This window comes from Fukomys damarensis, unplaced genomic scaffold, assembly GCF_012274545.1.
Source record: "Fukomys damarensis isolate Sample0158 unplaced genomic scaffold, DMR_v1.0_HiC HiC_scaffold_23, whole genome shotgun sequence".
NCBI lineage: Eukaryota > Metazoa > Chordata > Mammalia > Rodentia > Bathyergidae > Fukomys > Fukomys damarensis.
Genome location: NW_022900935.1, coordinates 50729511 through 50750427, shown reverse-complemented (window position 1 = coordinate 50750427; position 20917 = coordinate 50729511). Strand labels below are relative to the sequence as shown.

The 20917-nt window shown below is 36.4% G+C and overlaps 1 protein-coding gene across 15 annotated transcripts in view; it reads left to right on the top strand.

Annotated features, from left to right (window-relative positions):
* Window positions 1-20917, top strand: part of Bptf (bromodomain PHD finger transcription factor) — a 134251-nt gene that overhangs the window by 48951 nt on the left and 64383 nt on the right. For 10 of the 15 annotated variants that reach the window (XM_010616790.2, XM_019206416.2, XM_010616792.3 and 7 more), the window contains 4 exons: window positions 6380-6568; window positions 10872-11059; window positions 12853-13208; window positions 13684-13815. In XM_010616790.2, the coding sequence (XP_010615092.1) occupies window positions 6380-6568; window positions 10872-11059; window positions 12853-13208; window positions 13684-13815 (865 nt within the window). The remainder of the gene's footprint in view (window positions 1-6379; window positions 6569-10871; window positions 11060-12852; window positions 13209-13683; window positions 13816-20917) is intronic. The other 5 variants (XM_010616788.3, XM_033767842.1, XM_019206421.2 and 2 more) reach the window with 2 other exon arrangements.

The following is a 20917-nucleotide window of genomic DNA, read 5'->3' as shown; positions in this document are numbered from 1 at the left end:
ATTTATTTATATATTTATTTGGTACCGGGGATTGAACTCAGGTCCTTGCACTTGCAAGGCAAGCCAGTGAACCGCTGAGCTAAATCCCTGGCCCTAACCTATTTCTTAATTTGTTAGGATAAGACACTTTAAAAGATAGTACTTTAAAAAAAAAGTACTTTGCTTTAGTTGTAAATTGTATTACAAGAGACATTTGGTAAATGTGAAGCTTCTTGATGATAAAGTGAAATATTACCCATATAACTTTTACATCATTGAGTTGGTTAGCAGTAGCTTTTAGAGATGCTATGTTACTCTAGTATTTTTATTCTCTTATGTGTTTATAGTTCCTAAATTGAGAGTTTGTGGTAGTCTTTGGCTTACTAATTAACAATAGATTTCAATAGATTGAATGTAAGCCTGGTTTGCTTTTAGTGGGTCAGTAGATTTTAAATCAGATCACTTGAGTAAGGGACGATCCGTTCATTACATCTATCCTCTCCCTGATGACATAGACATCTCAAGTATTTTAAGATATATATATATATATACTTAGAACATCTTAAGTTCCTACCCAAGAATAATTTTCTTAGCTAAATCCATACTTGAGGTATAGTATGGGTGAAGAAAAGGTTTTCTGGGTTGAGCTAAAATGTAATTGTTTTTCTTACATTTCTATAAGAAAATATATTCTGAAATTCAAGTAGCTCATAAAATGAGGGACTAACTTTATGATTTCATTATTTCAGAAGATTCTTTTTAAACAGAAGAAATGGATGATGTACTTTACAAATCTAGATCTGCTGTAGCTATAAAAAGAATTAGTGAATTTGATGTTACTTGTGTGAGATTTCTTTCCTTTCTTCCAAATGAATGCATTTTTCCAAGTGAGTTATTGTTTACAAAGTATCTTTGCTAGATTAAAAAATTCTAGGTTGACAAAAAAAATTTTACTGCTTTGTAGCTGTCAGGTTTTATATTGGAGTAGGCAGTGCTGGGAATTGTACTCAGGCCCTCACACATCTTAGTCAAGTGTTTTACCACTGAGCTATACCCTCAACCCTCAGATATTATTTTTCATCTCTATTTGTCATATAAAATTTTTGTGTAGTTCGAGGAACTGAACCCAAGGCTTTCACAGTGAGCCTGTATCACCAAGTTTGTTTTTATTTTAAGTCACTAAATTGCCCAGCCTGAGCTCTAATTTATAATTTTCCTTAGCTTCCTAGAGTGCTGGGATTACAGGTGTATGCTATCACACCAAGCAAAAATGTTAATTTTAACAAGTACCCTGGGAACTTGTTGCAAAAAAAAAGTTTAAGTTCCTTTGACCAACCTGCATCTAACTCCCTAACCTAGTCCCCTTCTCTCCCTTTCCTGGAGTGAAGGGAAGCTGTAGAATTGACACTTTTGGATCTTGGAGGTTAAAGTGATATAAAGCTCATATACTCTTACCTCATCTAGTTGAGCTACGTGATTTTCTAAAAACTATATTTATGATCAATGTTTTAACTCTATGGCAAGAGTGTGTGTTAAATGTAACTTTAAGAACTTCATTTTTTTTACTTTGTATTTATTTAGCTAATATGTGTGCTATACATTTGTATTAGTCGCATTATAATATTCCTCATTGTAACTGTACCATAGTTTGTATATCCTCTTTTCTTCTGTTGGTGTAAATTTGGATTGTTTCCCACTGAGGTATGGTTCTAAAATTTCAGACATCATATCAGCCCTGCATACATTACTAAGAATTAATGATATGGACATTTTCTTATGTGATTACAGTACCATTATCATTTTAATAAAACTCACAGTTGCTTACTGTTACATAACATTTCGTCCATATTCAAATTTCCTCACAAAACATCCTTTTAAAATTTTTTGATATGTTTGAAATAACTGCAAATGAGAGGGTTCACTCATGAGAACATGCGTTTTACATTGTTTTACATTTCTCAAGTCTCAGTCTGGAGTACTTTCTTCTTCCCTGACTTAAAAAAACAAAACAAAACAAATACTGTTGACATTTTTTTTTTTTTTTTTTGTACCAGGGATTGAACTCGGGTCCTTGAGCTTGCAAGGCAGGCCACCGAACCGCTGAGCTAAATCTCCAGCCCTGCTGTTGACTTTTTAATAAATCCTAGTCTGTCCTCTCTGGTACAGTCTACCTTTAGGATTTTTCTATTGATTTTTTTTTACAGTGTTCTTTAATTTATAGTAAAGGGTTGGTTAGATTCAAATTGAGCTGGTTTTGGCAAGAGTACTTCATAAGCAATGTACTAGGTATTTCATATTTCATCATGCCTGGTTGTTCCACTTCTAGAAATGCTAAGACTGATAATGTAAGTTTGATCAAAGTTAAGGTAATGAGATTATGGGTTCTCTATCAACCTTTCAGTCACTGGTTGTGATCTTTCCAGAAACAAGTATCTATTTGGAGGCTACAATACAGATCTTAATTTCTTTCTTTGTATTTTTTTAAATTGGAATTTTTCTGTAAAAAATATCTTCTCTCATTAACTGACATTATTTGAAAACACGAGAGTTTGAGCAGGAATAGTAAAGTAATGCTTAGCTTCTCTTAAATTCAAACTTTCAGAATCAGTAGTTGGCATCCACTTATCTTTAGTGGTGATTGAGTTTCAAAGTCTTGGAGGAGGGATTTGGCTTTCTTTTTTGACACATCAGTTTTATGGATATTTTCATATCATTTGTTTCATTTACTTGCAGTTATCATTTAGTTTGCTTCTATTGACCAGTGGAAATGTCTTCGTGTTGGCTTTTGAGTCCTTTTGCTATATCCTCAGTGGTCAGTAGCTTCCTTGCTTTTTGGAATAACGATAGTTCTGCACCAGACTTGGAATTTTTTTTTTTTCCTCCCAAGAAGCCTTAGTTCCTTTTAGTGGGGAATAGTATTTAGAGACCACAGTCTGATCCTGGAGGTACTTACTGCTGTTGGGCTCCCACTGGTTCTAGGCTTCTTTGGAGGATGGCGTTAGGAAATACACTGGGCAAGCCAGATATGGTGGTGCACATCTGTAATCCCACGTACTCAGTAGGCTGAGGCAGGATGAGCACAAGTTTGAGACTAGCCTGGGCAACTGAGTGAGACTTGTCTCAAAAGAAAAAAAAATTTTTTTTTTTTTGGTGCTGGGATTGAACTTGGGTCCCTGTGCTTGTGAGGCAGGCAGCAGAACCACTGAGCTAAATCCCCAGCTCAAAAGAAAAATTTAAAAAGGGATAGGAATGTAGCTCAGTCGGAGAGCATGTGTGTAGTGCCCTTGAGGCTGTGGCATCAATCCTAGTGCCAAGACAAAACAAAAATATAAAAGAATTAGGAAGCCAGATGCGGTGTCACAATGCCTGTAATCCCAATATTTGGGAGGCTGATGCAGGAGGTTATCTGGGGGTTTGAGACTAGTATGGGCTAGTGAGTTTGAAGCCTACCTGAACTACATGCAAGGCCTAGTCTCCCTCCCCTCTCCCCGCAAAAACCCCTGGGAAATAGAAAATATTTTCTAAAAAAAAAGAGAGAAAACCATAAGTCTACATTGACATTTCTAGTTCAGATTGAGGATGACTTGCTTGTTTTCTTTGTCTTTACATTTGTATTTACTTCTTTTCCCTTACACTAAAAGCCTTAGGTTTTAACCACAGTAGCTCAGTTATATGTTTGCTTTGTCTTAATAGAGAACATTTATATCAGAATGTGCATTGTTATGTTATATATAGTGTTTTCCTAATACCGGTATTACTTTTGATAGTAAAAACCCTGAGTAGCAGTTAAAAATTGTCTGTAGCTCTTTATTTTATTAAATATTTTTTCTTTATTGGTACATTTTAGGTATACAATACAGTTGCATTCATCATTAGGATCTTGTACCTTTACATGAAGTATCTTGGTTCTTATTTTTTCCCTATTCCTCTGCCCTCCCTTCACCCCCTCCACCCTTCCCTGTTTACAAAGACTTTGTATCCATTTTTTTTCCTTTTCTCTTATTTTTTCTTTTCCCTTCTTACTTTTCCCCTACCCCTCCCACTTCCCCTACATCTTTAGATCTTTTTTTCCTATTACACAATATCAATTACACATTTTGATCCTTATTTACACTTTTAGTTTATCACACCAGAGAAAGTCTTCAGTATTTGCACGTGTGTCCTATTAATTTCACTTGATTATGGCCTGGATGTGCATCCATTTAGATATAAATGTCTCTATTTTCTCATTCTTTATGGCTGAGTAGTATTCCATTAAAAAAAAAAGCCACTTCTTTATCTGGTTTCCAGATGATGAGCAATTAGGCTGTTTCCAGGTTTTAGCTATTACAAACTGTGATGCTATAAGCATGGGTGAGCATGTATCAGTGCGGTATAGTTCTTTGTCTTATATTTATTTCTATATTTACTTGTCCTATATTTCTCATTAGGACATACAATCAGAATGCTACATTCTTTTGTTTGTTTTTTGTTTTTTGATTTTTGAGACAGGGCCTCACTATGTAGTTGAGACTGACCTGGAACTCGCTATGTAGCCCAGGCTGGTCTTGAACTCATAACGATCCTCCTGCCTCAGCTTCCGGAGTGTTGGGATTACAGGCGTGCGCCACCATGCCCAGCCCAAAATGCTACATTTTATATAGTCACTTGAAGTAATTATTTACTTTATGTAGTTCTGTAAAACTGACCTACAGATAATGCATTTATTTTAAAATTTTATTCATTCATTTATTTATTGTACCAGGGATCCAACTTGGGCCCTTGAGCTTGTGAGGAAGGCCAAAATCCCAGCCCTGTTTTTAAATTTTAGTGATTGTATGCCTATGTTAATTTATTTTGATTTTTTTTTTTTTTTTTTTTTTTTTTTTTGAGACAGGGTCTCACTGTGTAGTTCAGGCTGGCCTTACACTCATTAGGTGGCCCAGATTGGCCTCCAACTCCAGTGATCCTCCTGCCTCAGCCTCCCGAGTGCTGGGATTACAGGTGTGCACCCCCATACCCAGCCTAGTGATGATTGCATTTCTAGCTTTGATGTTTGAAAATGTAAAACACTTACGTTATTACAAAACCACATAGCTGGATATATGCAGAGAATTTTCACTTTCATCCCTTTCCTTTCTCACTGATCACACCTTTTTCTACCCTTATAGGTAGCCATTTCTGTTCTGATCCTCCTGCCTCAGCCTCTTGAGTGCTGGGATTGCAGGCATATACCACTATGCCCGGCCTCTTTTGGCATTATAAATAATGCTTCACTGAGTGGCTAAGTAATTCAGTATTTTTGCTGGTGTATTTGAGATAGATTTCTAGACATGGGATTTCTAACTTGAGAATAAATGCATATGTAATTTTTCCGGAAATTGTCAGTTCTTTTTTATCCATTTTCCATATTCAAAACAGAGTGTAGGGCCGGGGATTTAGCTCAGCGGTTTGGTGGCCTGCCTTGCAAGCTCAAGGACCCGAGTTCAATCCCCGGTACCAAAAAAAAAAAAAAACAAAAAACAAAAAACAACCAAAAAAAACAAGAGTGTGAGAATTACCTGCTAACAGCCTTTCTCTCCACCTGAGTATATTAGGGATTTCACCCATTTTGAAAACTTGAGAAGTGGTGTCACCAAATAGTTTAATTTTGTACATTTCTTAGCTTAAATTAGGCTACTTTCATTTCTTTTGTGATTATACCTATGTTCCATGAGATGTTGGGTTTTCCTTCAGAAGGCAGTCTTAGGAGCTCATTACAGGTAGCCATTGTGACACACTGTCAGCCCCTTCCCTATTTCAGTGGCTTGAAGAGTATCTGACTAATGACAGACAGAGTGCAAACAGAGACTTTTTCTGAGGTACCACAGGAAGATTTAGGCATTCAGTTCATGGTAAAATTAATTTGGATACACTTTTAGGAACTAAACTCTTAGTCATGTTATTACACTGTACTAAAAAGTTAATCACATTTAGGCCTTACCTGGGGGTGTCGAATTCAGGCAGAAAACCTTAGAGATAAGTAATCCTGTTCAATTCTGTGTGTGATACTGTTGGAATACATTGGAAGAGTAAGAATATAAGCTGAGGCTCTGAGATACTACCTCAGCAAAACTGTTGGGATATAGCTGTTGTTTTTTAGTTTTTGTTTTTGTTTTTTTCTTCAGCACTGGGGTATCTCAAAGACTGTTTTGTGCTGTAGATAATAAGAGTCTGTGAGTTAGTGAATTAATAGACTGAGAAACCTTAAAATCTCACAGGGTGGTGCTTACCAGTTTCTTTTCATACACTGCATGGTTCATACATGATCAGTCTTCAGTTTTGAAACAGCTTTGTAATGAAATCCTGAAACAAATGCCTTTTCTGACAGTTAGTTTTTGTGTAATTTCCAATTTAAAAATCAGATATTCTATTTTTCTAGAAGAATCTAGCAAGACATGTGACAGCAGTAACACTAGTGCTACCACTACCTCCATCCAGCCTAATCTGGAAAACAGTAACAGCAGCAGTGAACTAAATTCTTCCCAGAGTGAATCTGCTAAGGCAGCTGATGATCCTGAAAATGGAGAAAGAGAATCTCATACACCTGTCTCTATTCAAGAAGAGATAGGTAAGAACACACTTAATCCATTAAAGGGAGCTTTTTCTTTTTCTATTTCTTTTTTTTTTTTTTTTTGAATTTTTTAAATTGAAGGTTTGTTGGGGGTGGGTTAAGATTTTCCTTTCATTTTTTTTCTTGTTTTTGTTTTTAACACAAATAACACTTGAATTCACTGCTTAAAAAATACAAAAGTACCGAGGAAGAATAAGGAAAAAAAAAAAACTCAGTCCTTTTCATGCCTATCCTCACGTGTAACACCATCAACAGTTTGGTGTGTAACATTTTAGATTTTTTTCCCTATAGTTACATTAATGTATGTATGTTTACACGGGCTTTTTACAAATTGTTTTGTTTTTTGTTTTTGTTTTTTAACATAAGTGGGATCATTCTGCATGTTTTATTCTGCATCTTTTTCCTCTCAGTAACATGTTAGGGGAACTTTTCATGTTAAGAATTAAGTTTCTTTTTAACTGCTGCATGATATTTGATTATTACAAATACTACTCTAACATCTTCAACACATATATATACCTTTGTGTACTTGTGCAAGTATTTCTAGCAGTGTAGTAACATTAAATGGAATTGCTTGTCATATGATAGGTACATTTTAAAAATAGTATTGGTTAATGCTTTGTTGCACAGTAAAAGGGATCTATACCAATTATTCACATACATGTCTATTTCTACACTTTTAGACCTAAATTCAATATCATTAACCCTCTCATACTTTTGCCAGTGGTAAAGTGTTTCATTTAAAAATTTGCATATCTCTGCTTACCAATATGGTTGAATTTCTTTTCATGTATTTATTGAACTTTCTGTGAATTTTACCCATCTCTTTAGTCTCTCTTCTATTCACTTTTTTACATTTTTCCTTAGTTTTAGGAATGCTTTATGTACTATGGCTATTTTTTATTTTTCATATATTTATATAGAAGTTGTTTTTAAATCTGCTGTTTGGTCATACGAGAGTCTTTATATATACATATTTTTGAGAGTCTTTATATTTTTATATAGTTAAATTTTTAAATCTTTTTCTTCAGGAACCTCTGGATTTTGTGTCTCATTAAGGAGGATCACCCCTATCCCAAGAGTGTACACATTTTTACAGTAATTTCTCATAATACTTCTTTGTTTTTAATCTAATTTTCTATGTGATATGAACTGGGGATCTGTTTTAATTAGAATTTTCTAAATTGTAAGTGACCAAACCAGCTTAAACTAGCTGACATGAGGAGTAATTTTAATTATTGCTAACTAGCTGATGTAATTATAAAGTCTGAGCCGTCATCATTTGGTGTAACTGCCCCCCAGATATAATGACTGTCTTCCTCTCTTTCTCTTTCACCTTTGGATCTGCATATGTTTATGTTTTAATTTCATTCTCTCCTAATACAGACAGGCTTTTTCCAAGTGGCAGGAAAGATGGCACCAGCAATTTGTACTCATATCTTTTCAAGGTCTGTGACCCAAAGGCAAGGCCCCTACTCCTGCTCCAAATCAAAAGTCCTTGAGGAAGGAATTTGAGTGGCCTATCTTGGATCTATTGTTCTCATCCCTGTGGCCAGGGCAGGCAAGGTATTATAATTGATGACTCCAGCAAAGTATGTGATTGGAGTGGGGTCGGAATGGTTTTCCAAAGAAAGAGGGCTTCTGTGAAGGTAGACTGCATAAATGTCTACAGCTCCATCCTTGGGTGGCTCAGCACATACATGTGTACTCACACTAGATCCCATACATAGCATTAAAAGAAATGCCTCTGTTTAACACAGTACACAGATCTCACCCACAACTAAAAAACTCAATAACCTCTGTCCCACAGTTAAAACCAGTAATTAGAATTATATCTTGACCTAAACCTAGGATTTCTGTATGTTGTACATTAATTATAACAGGTCTGAGTGTGACTTCCTTTGATCTCACAATCTGAGAGCCAAATCATGAATTTAGCTTCCTATAATACTCACTATTCTTCCAGTGGAGGGGCTCTTTGATAAACCTGGGAGAATGCCATGAGTGACAAGTGAAGTCGAGTGTGAGACTTCCCCATCTGGAGGCCATTCTGTATTAGCAGCCTAATTCCTGCTGGCTCTTACTGGGGATGGGTGCTGGGAATTGCTGTAGGGATTAATAGCCACACATCCCAGTTTGGCAGGTTTGAAGTTTTTCTGGCAATACTTAGAGATTTGTAAATATCCTGCTATTACCTAATGCTTAGTAACTTGTGCTAGGGTCGGTCTCCAAAGGTGCACCCCTCACTTCCTCAGTTTGTTTGTCTTCTTGGTAGGCTGATAGCTGTAGCCTTCAGATGAATAGATACTGCCTACGCTTCTGCCTCCCAGCATCGTTAAATAATGAGTTATAGAGCTGAGGAGGGCATAAATGTATTCTGTGCCACTAGTTGGCACAGCAGTGATTCATTCCTTTTTAATATGATGAGTATGACCCTTGGGCAAAAGGTATTCAGTAAAGACCTTTACTCTTAGCCCTGGTTTATAGCTCTGTCCTTTAGGTCTTACTCTGGGGTGAATTTTCTCCTTTCCCTTATTTGCACAAAACTGAGCAAGTGGCAAAGGATTGATTCTGAGTAGTATTAGTTGTTGGCTCTACATTGAGGGGCCACTTTTAAAAAGTTCTGTGTTGTTCCTTTTCTGTCTTCAGGAAATCCCACCTAAACCAAACAATGTCTCTAAAGTCTTTATTGGTGGATAGTACAGATGGGTTGCAAGAAGTGGCCACTTAGTTCAGTGTCTTGACATAAAACTTTAGCCTGTGTAAAGTAATAATCTGAGACTCAAGAGATGATTGATGTTTGACAAACTTGACTTCCACACATCTAGGGTTACCAATTTTCCAGTCTGACATGACAAGACACTAACCCTGCTGTATCTTGATTTATTCAGTGCCATATTTTTGAGTCAAAATCTTAAAATACTCTACTAGATATTTGGGACTTTGTTTTTGACTAAAATCCATTAAACTTGCCTAGGCAAAAGGAAGCTTCATTGACAAAATTGAAAGGAAGTACATGGCTAGTGACAGCTTCAGGTTCATTATTGGGTCCAGAAAGCTGAAGTTAAAGTGTGTTTTCTATCCCTCTCACTCCCCCTCTTACTTTCCCTTGCTGTTTCCCCGACTCCCTTCTTCCTTCTCTGGGCTCACTGTTTCTTGTTAGTGACATGTTTCTCCATGTTGTGGGAGTAGTAGTCTGCTCCTAATTTATACCCTTCCTGCTCACTAACAGAAGGAACGGAAACTCTTTCTCCATCTCCTGATTTTACAAAGTGGAGTAGGATGCTGACTGGCTGGACCACATAGCTAGTTCCTGGGACAGTCACTGTGTGCTCTTGTCTGGCCGAGCTGGGTCCTGTTGTTGACCCCAGAGAGACAAGTTACTATATTTATAGTCCTGGCAGAATCATGATTAAGAGAGGGGAGCATTTCCCCAAAGGAAAGAAGGGAATGGATCAGATTAAATGAACAAATAAATAAATATTTACTAAATTGTCACCCCAACAAATGCACAGCCAGTTTTCCGAAGCCTGTTCTTTATCTCTCCTCACTTAAAATGCCATCTTTACTATATAACGTAGTAAATTCTTTGTCCTTTTATTTACACCAATGCCACGCTGTATTAATTTTCTTAAAGCTTATTTATAAAGCCAATGGGAATTGGAAGTAGTTTTAGTACTTATAGACATTTTCAGACAAAGTGAGATTCATGGATATTCAAAGGAGAAAGTGATCCTGAGGTACTGAATCACCTTAAAAAATTAAATTACTGTGAAAATACTGAGAGATCTTTAGTATATTAAAAAAGCTAATTTAGTTGATCTTTACATTAATAAGTTTAATAAGAGGAAAATTCATTTAGCATTTATGTTTATAATGTCAAAACTAGCTATTTAAACAATTTCAGAAGAAATCTTTCTAAAATCAGTTACATTCTTTTAATGTAGAAATCCATATTGAATAGATAAGGCGACATTTTATTAGTATACATTTTGAGTTATATTTGTTACTTGTAAATTTGTTGCAACCCCCTCCTGTCTTATAATATAGTTTCTAAACATAATCTGGCGCAGTTGTATTTTTTTTTTTGTGAAGCAATGACTCACATAGTGTTCTGATATGTTTTCTTTTAAGTAAAACACTTAAGAATTAATGACATTTGCTTTGGCTATTCAAGGACCTTACCTGTTTGCTTTCTAGAACTTAGATGTACACCACATAGGAGTTTTGGATAAGTAAGCCATTGTTCTTATTTCATTACTGTCAGCAATTACTTTGTGGCTTTTTCATTTAATAATAGGCGATTTCAGATCTGAGAAGTCTAATGGGGAAATAAGTGATTCTCTTGGAGCTGGAAGAGGAGCATCTGGCGCAACTCGAATTATCACCAGATTACGAAATCCAGACAGCAAACTTAGTCAGCTGAAGAACCAGCAAGTAGCAGCTGCAGCCCATGAGGCAAATAAATTATTTAAGGAGGGTAAAGAGGTACGGTATTTTTTGTTTTTGTTTTTGTTTTTTCTGTTTAAAACAAAAATCCCTGGAATATGAGTAATTGTAAATATATCTTTAAATTAAAGGTAGGAGCCAGGATTTAGCTCAGTAGTTCCACCGCTTGCTTTGCAAGTGTAAGGTCCTGCGTTCAATCCCCGGTACAAAAAAATAAAAATAAATAAAGATAGGAAAATTATGAACCTACTTTTGAACTGTAGTTTTCTCTATTTCCAAGAGTGTGGTGGGTAATTAGAAAAACTGTTTAGCTTATATGTATAATTAGATATCCACATGTCAGTCCCTGTATAGAAATGCTGTAAGTTGGTGATATAACATGATCAGTTTTAGTGTATATAATTCTAAAAAGAGAAACTCTTTTTCACATATAGTAATGAGTGGGTTATTTGTGGGCTTTTGTAAAGAGCTATGGATTGTTTACTATGAGTACCTTGTAGAACTGCAGCTAATAGGACAGGGGAAACCCTTTGATAGCACAGTACAGTGCCTGGGATCGCACTGCATCTCAGCTCTGTTTATGTACAAGAGGATCAAAACTAGGATTCACTTTGTCCCTTACCTAGCTGTGATGACAGAATAATGGCCACAAATTTGTTCCCAGGGTTATGAATTATTTGAAGGATAGATAAGCAAGAACATACAGTGTTCTTTTCTTGGCATCAGACAAGGTGCTTAAGTCATTGGTTTTCTTCTTTTTTGTTCTGCAAAGGATTGAATCAGCCTTCACACTAAGCCACACACACCCCCCTTTTATCCTTTCCTTTGAAATGTTTTATTTTGAGACTGGGTCTTGCCAAGTCACTAAGTTGTCCAGGCTGGACTTGAATTTGCAGTCTTCTTGCCAGAGTGCTGGGATAACAGGTGATCCCCACCTTGCCTGGCTTACCATTGGCTTTTGAACTTTCTTTTTACTTTGACTCTCAATGAGATATTTCTTTCATAGTAGCCTGATACACATATTCAAAAACTTCCTGAAATAGAACATACCTTGCTACATCAGAAGCATTCTGGTATTTTCTCGTATAGTCTACCTAGTCTATTTTATTTTTTGTTCGTTTGAGTCAGGGTCTCACTATGCAGTTCAGGCTGGCCTCGAACTTGTGACAATCGGGGTGTCACAGCCTCTTGAGTGCTGGGATTACAGGCATGTGCCACTATGCAAGGCTATTTTATTTCTTTAAAAGTTAATTAAGGCTTGTTTTATTTCATAATCCACTAAAGGGTTGGGGTCAACTTTTCAAAAACATTTTAAAGTATCCATGCGCTCTTGTACTAAAGCTAGAATGAAATAGCAGAAAAAGTATTTTTAGGATTATATTTTTAGGTGGTATTACATGCAGTTCCTCCCCATTTCCCTAAAGAATGAATTATGAATTTGATGTAATGATAGGTAAATAATACAGAACACACATACTTTCATGTGTATAGCTGAGATTCATGAAAGTAGGAATTAGCAGGCTAAGGGTTGTAGCCCCATGGTAAAATGCTTACTAGCATACTCAGTGCCCTGAATTTGATCTCCAGTGTTAGAAAAACATTCTACTCAGTAATGTCTGACATACAAAATTTAATAAATATTAGTTTTCTTTTTGCAGGCATATCTTAGATGTTTAATTGTAAGCAACTTTCATTTTAGCTTAGCATTTCAAATAGTTCAGTCATAACATGTATTTTTAACTTACTTGGAGTATAGATTATAATTATTGAAAGACAGTTGATAAATTTGCATCTTTGGCTAAATAATGAAATCTTTCAATTTTCCTATTCAGGTACTAGTAGTTAACTCTCAAGGAGAAATTTCACGGTTGAGCACCAAAAAGGAAGTGGTCATGAAAGGAAATATCAACAATTACTTTAAATTGGGTCAAGAAGGGAAGTACCGTGTCTACCATAATCAGTACTCCACCAATTCATTTGCTTTGAATAAGCACCAACACAGGGAAGACCATGATAAAAGAAGGCATCTTGCACATAAATTCTGTTTGACTCCAGCAGGAGAGTTCAAATGGAATGGTTCTGTCCATGGGTCCAAAGTCCTTACTATATCTACTCTGAGACTGACCATTACCCAACTAGAAAACAACATCCCTTCATCCTTTCTTCATCCCAATTGGGCTTCACACAGGTAAAAGAAACTAAGGTTAATTTACTGCTATAAATATACTACATACTTAAAAACTATTATTGTAGGCATGTACCTACATTTTAAATGTCAGTGAGTTAAATGAAATCACTTTGGTCAACAAACAGTGATAAAGGTAGAGGCACAGTGTGCTTTTGAGTGAAGGAACCACCAGTAGCATTTGAATGAGTTTTGGAAATCAGTTTTTATCCTTGGAACCCAGTACAGACCAGAGTTACATAAAATCATAGAAGATGAAGGAATTAGGGAAGGTTAAATGATGTGTAGAATGCCTTGCAATGTTTAAAATTCATGACTCTGTGAGTCAGAAACTTCAGAGAGCAGTATAGTCATGTCTGCCATCTAAAAACATTTCTCACATGCACTGTAAGATGGAATCATTGTAAATTGCAACTATTATGCTTTTAATTTAAGATAAACCAAATGAAATGTTTCTTACTTTTCTTCTGAAATATAGAGCAAATTGGATCAAGGCAGTTCAGATGTGTAGCAAACCCAGAGAATTTGCATTGGCTTTAGCTATTTTGGAGTGTGCAGTTAAACCAGTTGTGATGCTTCCAATATGGCGAGAATCCTTGGGACATACCAGGTAAGTGAATTCTGAGCCTTGTGGATGACCAACATTGCACTTTTTATTTTCCTTTTCCTTTTGTTTTGTATTGTTTTAATGCTAGTGGATGAATAATGAAAGGCAAGAGGTCATATTAAAGATTTCATTCTTCATGGTTTCTATTCATATTTGTGATACAGAATTATAATGAAGATCAAAAGAGGCTAGGTATATGAAAATACAAGTTTTTAAAATAAAAAACATGTTTAATTGGGTATGGTGGTGCTTGCCTATAATCCTGGGTACCTGGAAGGCTCAGGCAGGAGGATCACAAGGCTGAAGCTACTCTGGGCAAATAGAGAAACCTTATCTGAAATAAATGTATGTAGCTCAGTGGTAGAGTGTTTGCATAGCATGTACTAGGGTCTGAATTGAAACCCCAGTAGTGGGAAGAAGGAAGGGACGCAAGGAAGACATGAAGGGCATTTTTATTGGAACACAAAGAACCACCCCTCGTGTTTTTAATATTCTGGAATGTTCCTGGTACTATGCTAAAGATCTGCCTTATAGTCTTGCAGCCATTTTTAGATTTGAGTGCCTGGCCAGAGATTATGCAGCTGCCAAGTAAACCAAGAACTCTGTAACCAGAGCAGATGGTTTAAAAAACAAAACAAAACAAAAAAAAAAACCAATAAATTTGAAAAGGCCTAGTTAGTCTCTTGAAAAGTTATTATGACAAAGCCAGGAATGTGCACGCCTGTAATCCCAGCACTCCGGAGGCTGAGGCAGGAGGATCACTGTGAGTTCAAGACCAGCCTGGGAAACATAGGGTTCCAGGTCATAGGAATGTGCACGCCTGTAATCCCAGCACTCCGGAGGCTGAGGCAGGAGGATCACTGTGAGTTCAAGACCAGCCTGGGAAACATAGTGAGTTCCAGGTCAGTCTCAACTACATAGTGAGACCCTGTCTCAAAAAAACAAACAAAATAAAATAAATAAAAGTTATGACAAAACTAATGTACAGATACGATGAAAAACTGCAAATATAATCCAAGAGTATAAAAACAAAGAATCATTCTACCATTCCTTTATCCTCTGTAGTGCTTATTCCAGTGGTATAATCCTATAATTTTTAGAAGATAGATATATTTTATCTTACTTCTTACATCTGTTTTATAATAAAAAATTATCAAGAAAAATAAGTTTAGCCAGGTCTGGTGGTGCACACCTGTAATCCTAGCACTTGGGAGGTGGGAGGCTGAAGCAGGAGGACTGCTGTGATTTCGAGGTCAGCCTGTGCTACATAGTGAGACCCTGCCTCAAAAAAAAAAAAAGAAAGAAAAGAGTAAATTTATGCCCACTAAACTTTTTTGTTTTGCAACATTTTTTTTATCTGCTTCTAGTTTTCTTTGGTGATTTCCCCAGATAAATCTTAATGATTCTTTTCTTCTCCTTTTGAATATAATTGCTATCAGTAGAGGTCTCCACAGATGGAGCGGACTTAAATCATCCTACAGTTGAAAAACATGATTAAACAAGGTGCTACAGAACTGAGCACCATGGGAGAGAAGAGCTGAGTGGGTGGTTGCTTTCATCAAGGTAGAGCCAGAAGAGAGTCAGAGGCAATCCTGCCTGTGTTTCTCTGGCTTTTTCTTATATTTTCCTCCAGATTTGCCCCCAAACCATTCTGTCTTAACATCCTTCTAGTCCGTGATCATCCTGACAATTATGTGCAGTCTCATCTCTGGTGACAAACGCTTCTGAAACAGGAGCTACGCTGAATGTTGCCAAATAAAATTCCCATAATTAGCTTGGTGTGGCGGTGCGCACCTGTAATCCCAACATGCTAAGAGACTAAGGGAGGATCACAAGTTCAACCCCAGCCTGGGCAATATAGGGACATAACTTAGTGTGAATGGCCTGGGTTCAATCCCCAAGACTGCCAAAGAACAAAACCAAAACACAAAATAATAATAACAAAATAAACCAAACTCCCATAGTTGAATGTAACTTAAAATTATTAAATCATATATCTCATAGATTTCAAGTATTAATCATTGTAGTTGATGATGGAATTTAGATTTTTGAATGTCCAGATTTTTTTCTTTCCTGCTTTTCTCATTATGACTAATGTTTTTTGTTTTTTTTCCCCTTGGTATCGGGGATCAGACTTCATTATGATTAGTCTTAACGTGTTCCTTATATATGTAAAATTTTGTTGTGAATTGTATTAGTGTGACATCTGGTAATATACGCAAAAGACATCTTTTAAAATATGATGAGGTAGAACACTGGCTTTTTAAAAAAATTGAGTAGGTGCCAGGGATTTATCTTAGTGGTGCCACACCTGCCTCTCAAGTGCGACATCCTGAGTTCAATCCCTGGTGTCCTCCACCCCCAAATTGAGGACCATTATTCAAGAAAATTAGGAATTAATAATAAGACTTCCACTTCTGAAGTATCATGGTCAACTAGATAGGCAATAAATTTCTAAACATGATCCTAAGAATGCATAGAAATTCAAACTCTTTATTCATATAAAAATTTTTTAATGGAAATGTTTAAATTGTAATTAACAAAGCTTTAAGAGCTGTCTAGTCTATATATCTAACAATAACAAGCTGGGCATGGCACATCCCAGCACTCAGGAGGCATCCTGTAATCCCAGCACTCAGAAGGCTGAGGCAGGAGGATCATCTTGAGTTTGAGACCAGCCTGGGCTACATAGTGAGTTCCAGGTCAAATCAGTCTCAACTACATAGTGAGACTCTGTCTCAGAAAACAAACAAACAAACAAACAAAAAAACAGTAACAATATTTTTTAAATAATGGCCTATAGAGAGGGAAATTTTTTGTTTATGAAATGATGCATAAGTAAGATTTTACATAATGTCTATGAGCTGTAATGGATAATAGTGAAACAAATGCCTGTGAATTTATCACCCAATTTAAAAAATAAGAACATTGTGATTACATCAGCTTTTCACTCATTACCTTGCCTCTCTTGAGAGATAATTACAGTTTTAAGGTTTGTGTTTTATTACCTGCTTCCTTTTTTTCTAAAAGACTTATGACATGGACCGGTTAAAGGTACATTTGTTGTTTTGTTATACTGTGAAAAGGTAATGTTCACAATATATTCCAGAACTATTACAGTTGAGTAAGACAAAAAATGTCAAGCCATTTAATCGGAAAAAAAGGCTAAAGTTATAAATATAATTCCCTCACAAAAAGGTGAAAATAACCAAGAAAAGTGGTTCTTCTCTGGTATTTGGGGAATTACACATTCAAATTTGTGGCTGCTGTTGCACATCCATCAGATTGACAAATGTGCAGTCATAAGAAGAGAACTCTTAATATATTTTTCATAAAAGATCAATAATGTAATGATTGCCAGGTGTGGTGGCGTACACCTGTAATCCAGTACTTGGGAGGCTGAGGCAGGAGGATCGCTGTGAGTTCCAGACCAGCCTGGGCCACATAGTGATTTCCAGGTCAGTCCCAACTACATAGTGAGACCCTGTCTCAAAAAAACACCACCACCAACAACAAAAAACGATTGCTACAGTCTTTTGAGAGATCTGTTTTATTGAAAAGTTAGAAATACAATTCTAGCTACTATCATAAAGTAACTCTTACATGTATACATTATACCTAAGAAGAAATGTAGAAGATTGTTTTGTTTGTTTGTTTTTGAGGCAGGGTCACCCTGTGTAGTTCAGTCTGGCCTTGAGCTAATCGATGTTCAGCCTGGGTTAGCCTTTAGCTCATGGCAATTCTCCTGTCTCCTCCTCCCAAGTGTTGTGATTACAGTCATGTGCCACCATGCATTGCAGGCTGTTTCCTTTCATATTATTTTATAATCATAAAGTTTAAGAATAATCCCCAAATGTTCATAATCAAGCACTGTTAATCTGTGGTACTGTCCTGTGATAGAATACAATATAGCAGAGAAAAAACAAACAAGATAATTTCAGCATGTTGAATCTCATATGTATGATAAATTGAAAATAATCCCAACACTAAAATACATGTAGTATATATGTGTAACGTTTTAACATATGTATGGTAATATTGTGTAGGAATATAGAAATTTAAAGTAAACATTCAAAGAAATTCGGAAGTGGTATGCTTGAAACAAATACACTGTTAAGTAGAAAATGATCACAAAAAAATCAAAAGACAAAGCATACCTTACTGTAACGTACAATGTATAAGATTATAAAAAAAAAAGCTCAGGAAAACTCAGATAATACCAGGAATAAATAAGGGGCCCTACTAACCAGTATTTCTGATTGTTTTGAAGGATTTTAAGCCTTCACAGGGTCCTCTAACATAATACAGTATTCAGGTCTCCTATATCCAAGGAGAGCGTGACCCTCAATCCGTTTTGGTGAAGGCTGCGAAGAGGAGGCCACAGACCTCAGGCATTAGACAGCAGGACACAGGCCATACAGCCAAGAAAAATTTCTGACTCTGTTTAATCACTAGGGGAGATGGGAAGAACCAGATGGTTTTAGAAGTAAGTCCTTCCCATTTCAAGAATCAGACAATTCTGTTTTAGCTGTTTAACTAAAATAGAAAAAGAAGGAAATCTTGCAGATTGTTATTTCTGTTAGCATGAAACTTCATAAAAATAGGCAAAAATAAATTGTCATCCCCATCTCCTTTACTTATTGATTAATAAATCGCTTCTCAGCCTTTTGGCTAAGATCAAGTGTATTTATTGATTAATAATATAGAGCAGGTGGACATGTGTGTGTGTGTGTGTGTGTGTGTGTGTATGGAATCTTAAATAAAACTGTAGCAAACTTATTCAGAAACAAATTAAAAGAGTAGTAAACCATTGCTAATAGATCCAGCTTCACTTGTAGGCATACAAGATTCGTCCAATTTTTTTTTTAATTTTAATTTTTTGGTACTGAGGATCAAACTCGGGTCCTTGTGCTTGCAGCAGACGGCAGAACCACTGAGCTAAATCCCCCGCCCATGTCCAATTTTAGAAGTTTGTGTTTTGGGCCAGGGATTTAGCTCAGTGGCTTTGCCACCTGCTTCGCACAAGGTCCTGAGTTCAATCCCTGGTACCAAAAACAAAACAAAAAACAACAACACCAAAAAAGAAGTTTGTGGCTGTTTTTTTGTTGTTGTTTTTGTTTTTGTGCCTGAGATTGAATTCAGGACCTTGTGCTTGTAAGGCAGGTGGGGCACCACTGAGCTAAATCCACAGCCCTAGGAGATTACTAATAACGTGATATTGTAAAAAGTCAGAGAACTTTGATCATCTATTAGGTGCCATACAGGTATTTGACAAAGTTCATTATTAGGGACTGGGGATTTGACTCAGTGGTAACACACCTGCCTAGCAAGTGCAAGGTCCTGATTTTGATCTTTGGTATGGGGTTGGTGGTGGTGGGGTTCATTATTCTTGTTTTTTTGTTTATTTGTTTGGTTGGTTGTTTTGAGACAGGGTCTCACTATGTAGTTGAGACTGACCTGGAACTCAACTGTGTAGCCCTGGCTGGTTTCAAACTCACAGCGATGCCACCACGCCTGGAAATTCTTGATTTTTAAAACAAAGTTAAATAGGAATGTATGAAGTCCTTTTGTTTGTTTGTTTTTGTTTTTTGTAAAGGTGTATTTCAGACTAAATCATTATACCTTTCACTCATCCACCTGAAGCATTTCCATTCACAGAGGTTGGAACAAAACAAGGATGCCCATTGTCACCACTTTCCTGAAAGTACTAATCAATCCAGTTTGCCAAGAGAAATAAAATATATAAATGTTGGCAAGATATAGGCATGGTTATGTATTTGATGTATGTACTTAGGACTTCCCCCAAGCTGAACAATATCAGAAACAATATGAAGTAATAAGGCAGGTAGCATACTGAACAGCAACATTCATATATACAAACAGTAACCATGATTAAAAATCAGATGGAATTCTAAGTTAAAATAACAAATTAAAGAGCACATTAATTTTGTTCCCTACTGATCTCCTGTAGCAAAGGGATTTTTCCCCCTCTGTGCTGGGGATTGAACCCAGGGCCTAACATGTGCTAGACAAGCGTTCTACCACTTAGCCGTATATCCATACACTCAAGTTATTCTTTAAACTTGTAAACCCACAGGGACTGGGAAGCAGAAATAATAAAATTGTGGAAGCCATGATAGAAGTAGACAAATGGTAATCTCCAAAAAGTCAGATCTCACACTAGAATGTACCCATGTTCCTAAGTTATACTGCAGAACCCTCAGAGGCATAAAGGCAGGAAGTCCAGAGCAGTTCACTTGGACTCATGTCTTTGTAGACCTGCTTTGCCCTGAAATCTACCATCTACCCTGGTTGTGAGGAGTCCTCCATCTTCCTGAACTTCCTAGTAGTCACCCACAGAGTCACCCAAAGAGAGACTCTTGTTCCTTGAAAGCTATAGTCACACTCTGACCCCAGATTAAGTTTATTTTTTCCTGGAAAACTTTAATAATGACAGTATTGCTCTTTTGCTCCTGCAACTGATTTTGTTCTTGGCTCCTGAGTTTTCAAAAGTCAAACTTTTTATTATTTGGAATAGAAACACACATAGGTAATGAAACTGTAAGCAAAAGCAAGGGAATGATGAACGCAAATGTCAGAGTAATAATTTCCCCAAGGCGAGGCACAGAAGCTTCTGGTATGATAAAGTTCTTCTGGTTATTGATAAAGTTCAGCTCTTTTTTCTTCATTAAGTTTACTGGTAATTTTTAGGTATACAGTACAGTTATATTCATCATTGGGACCTGGTACCTTTACATGACAGGTCTTGCTTCTCATTTTTTCCCCATACCCCTCCTCTCCCTTCGCCCCCTCCACCCTTTCCTATTTACAAAGACTTTGTTTCCATTTTTTTCTTTTCTCATATTTTTTCTTTTCCCTTCTTTGCTTTCCCCTACTCTTCCCACTTCTACTTCTTTAGCCCCTTTCTTCCTATTTCACATTATCAATTATATAATTGATAAAGTTCAGTTTCTTAACTTTATTGTTCATTATATTTGAAAAAATATTGTAATGAAAGAAAAGACCTCACAAACAGTAGCAACTAAACACTCAATCACCTGGGAATAAATTTAAGAAATACTCAGAACCCATATAAAGCAGTCTT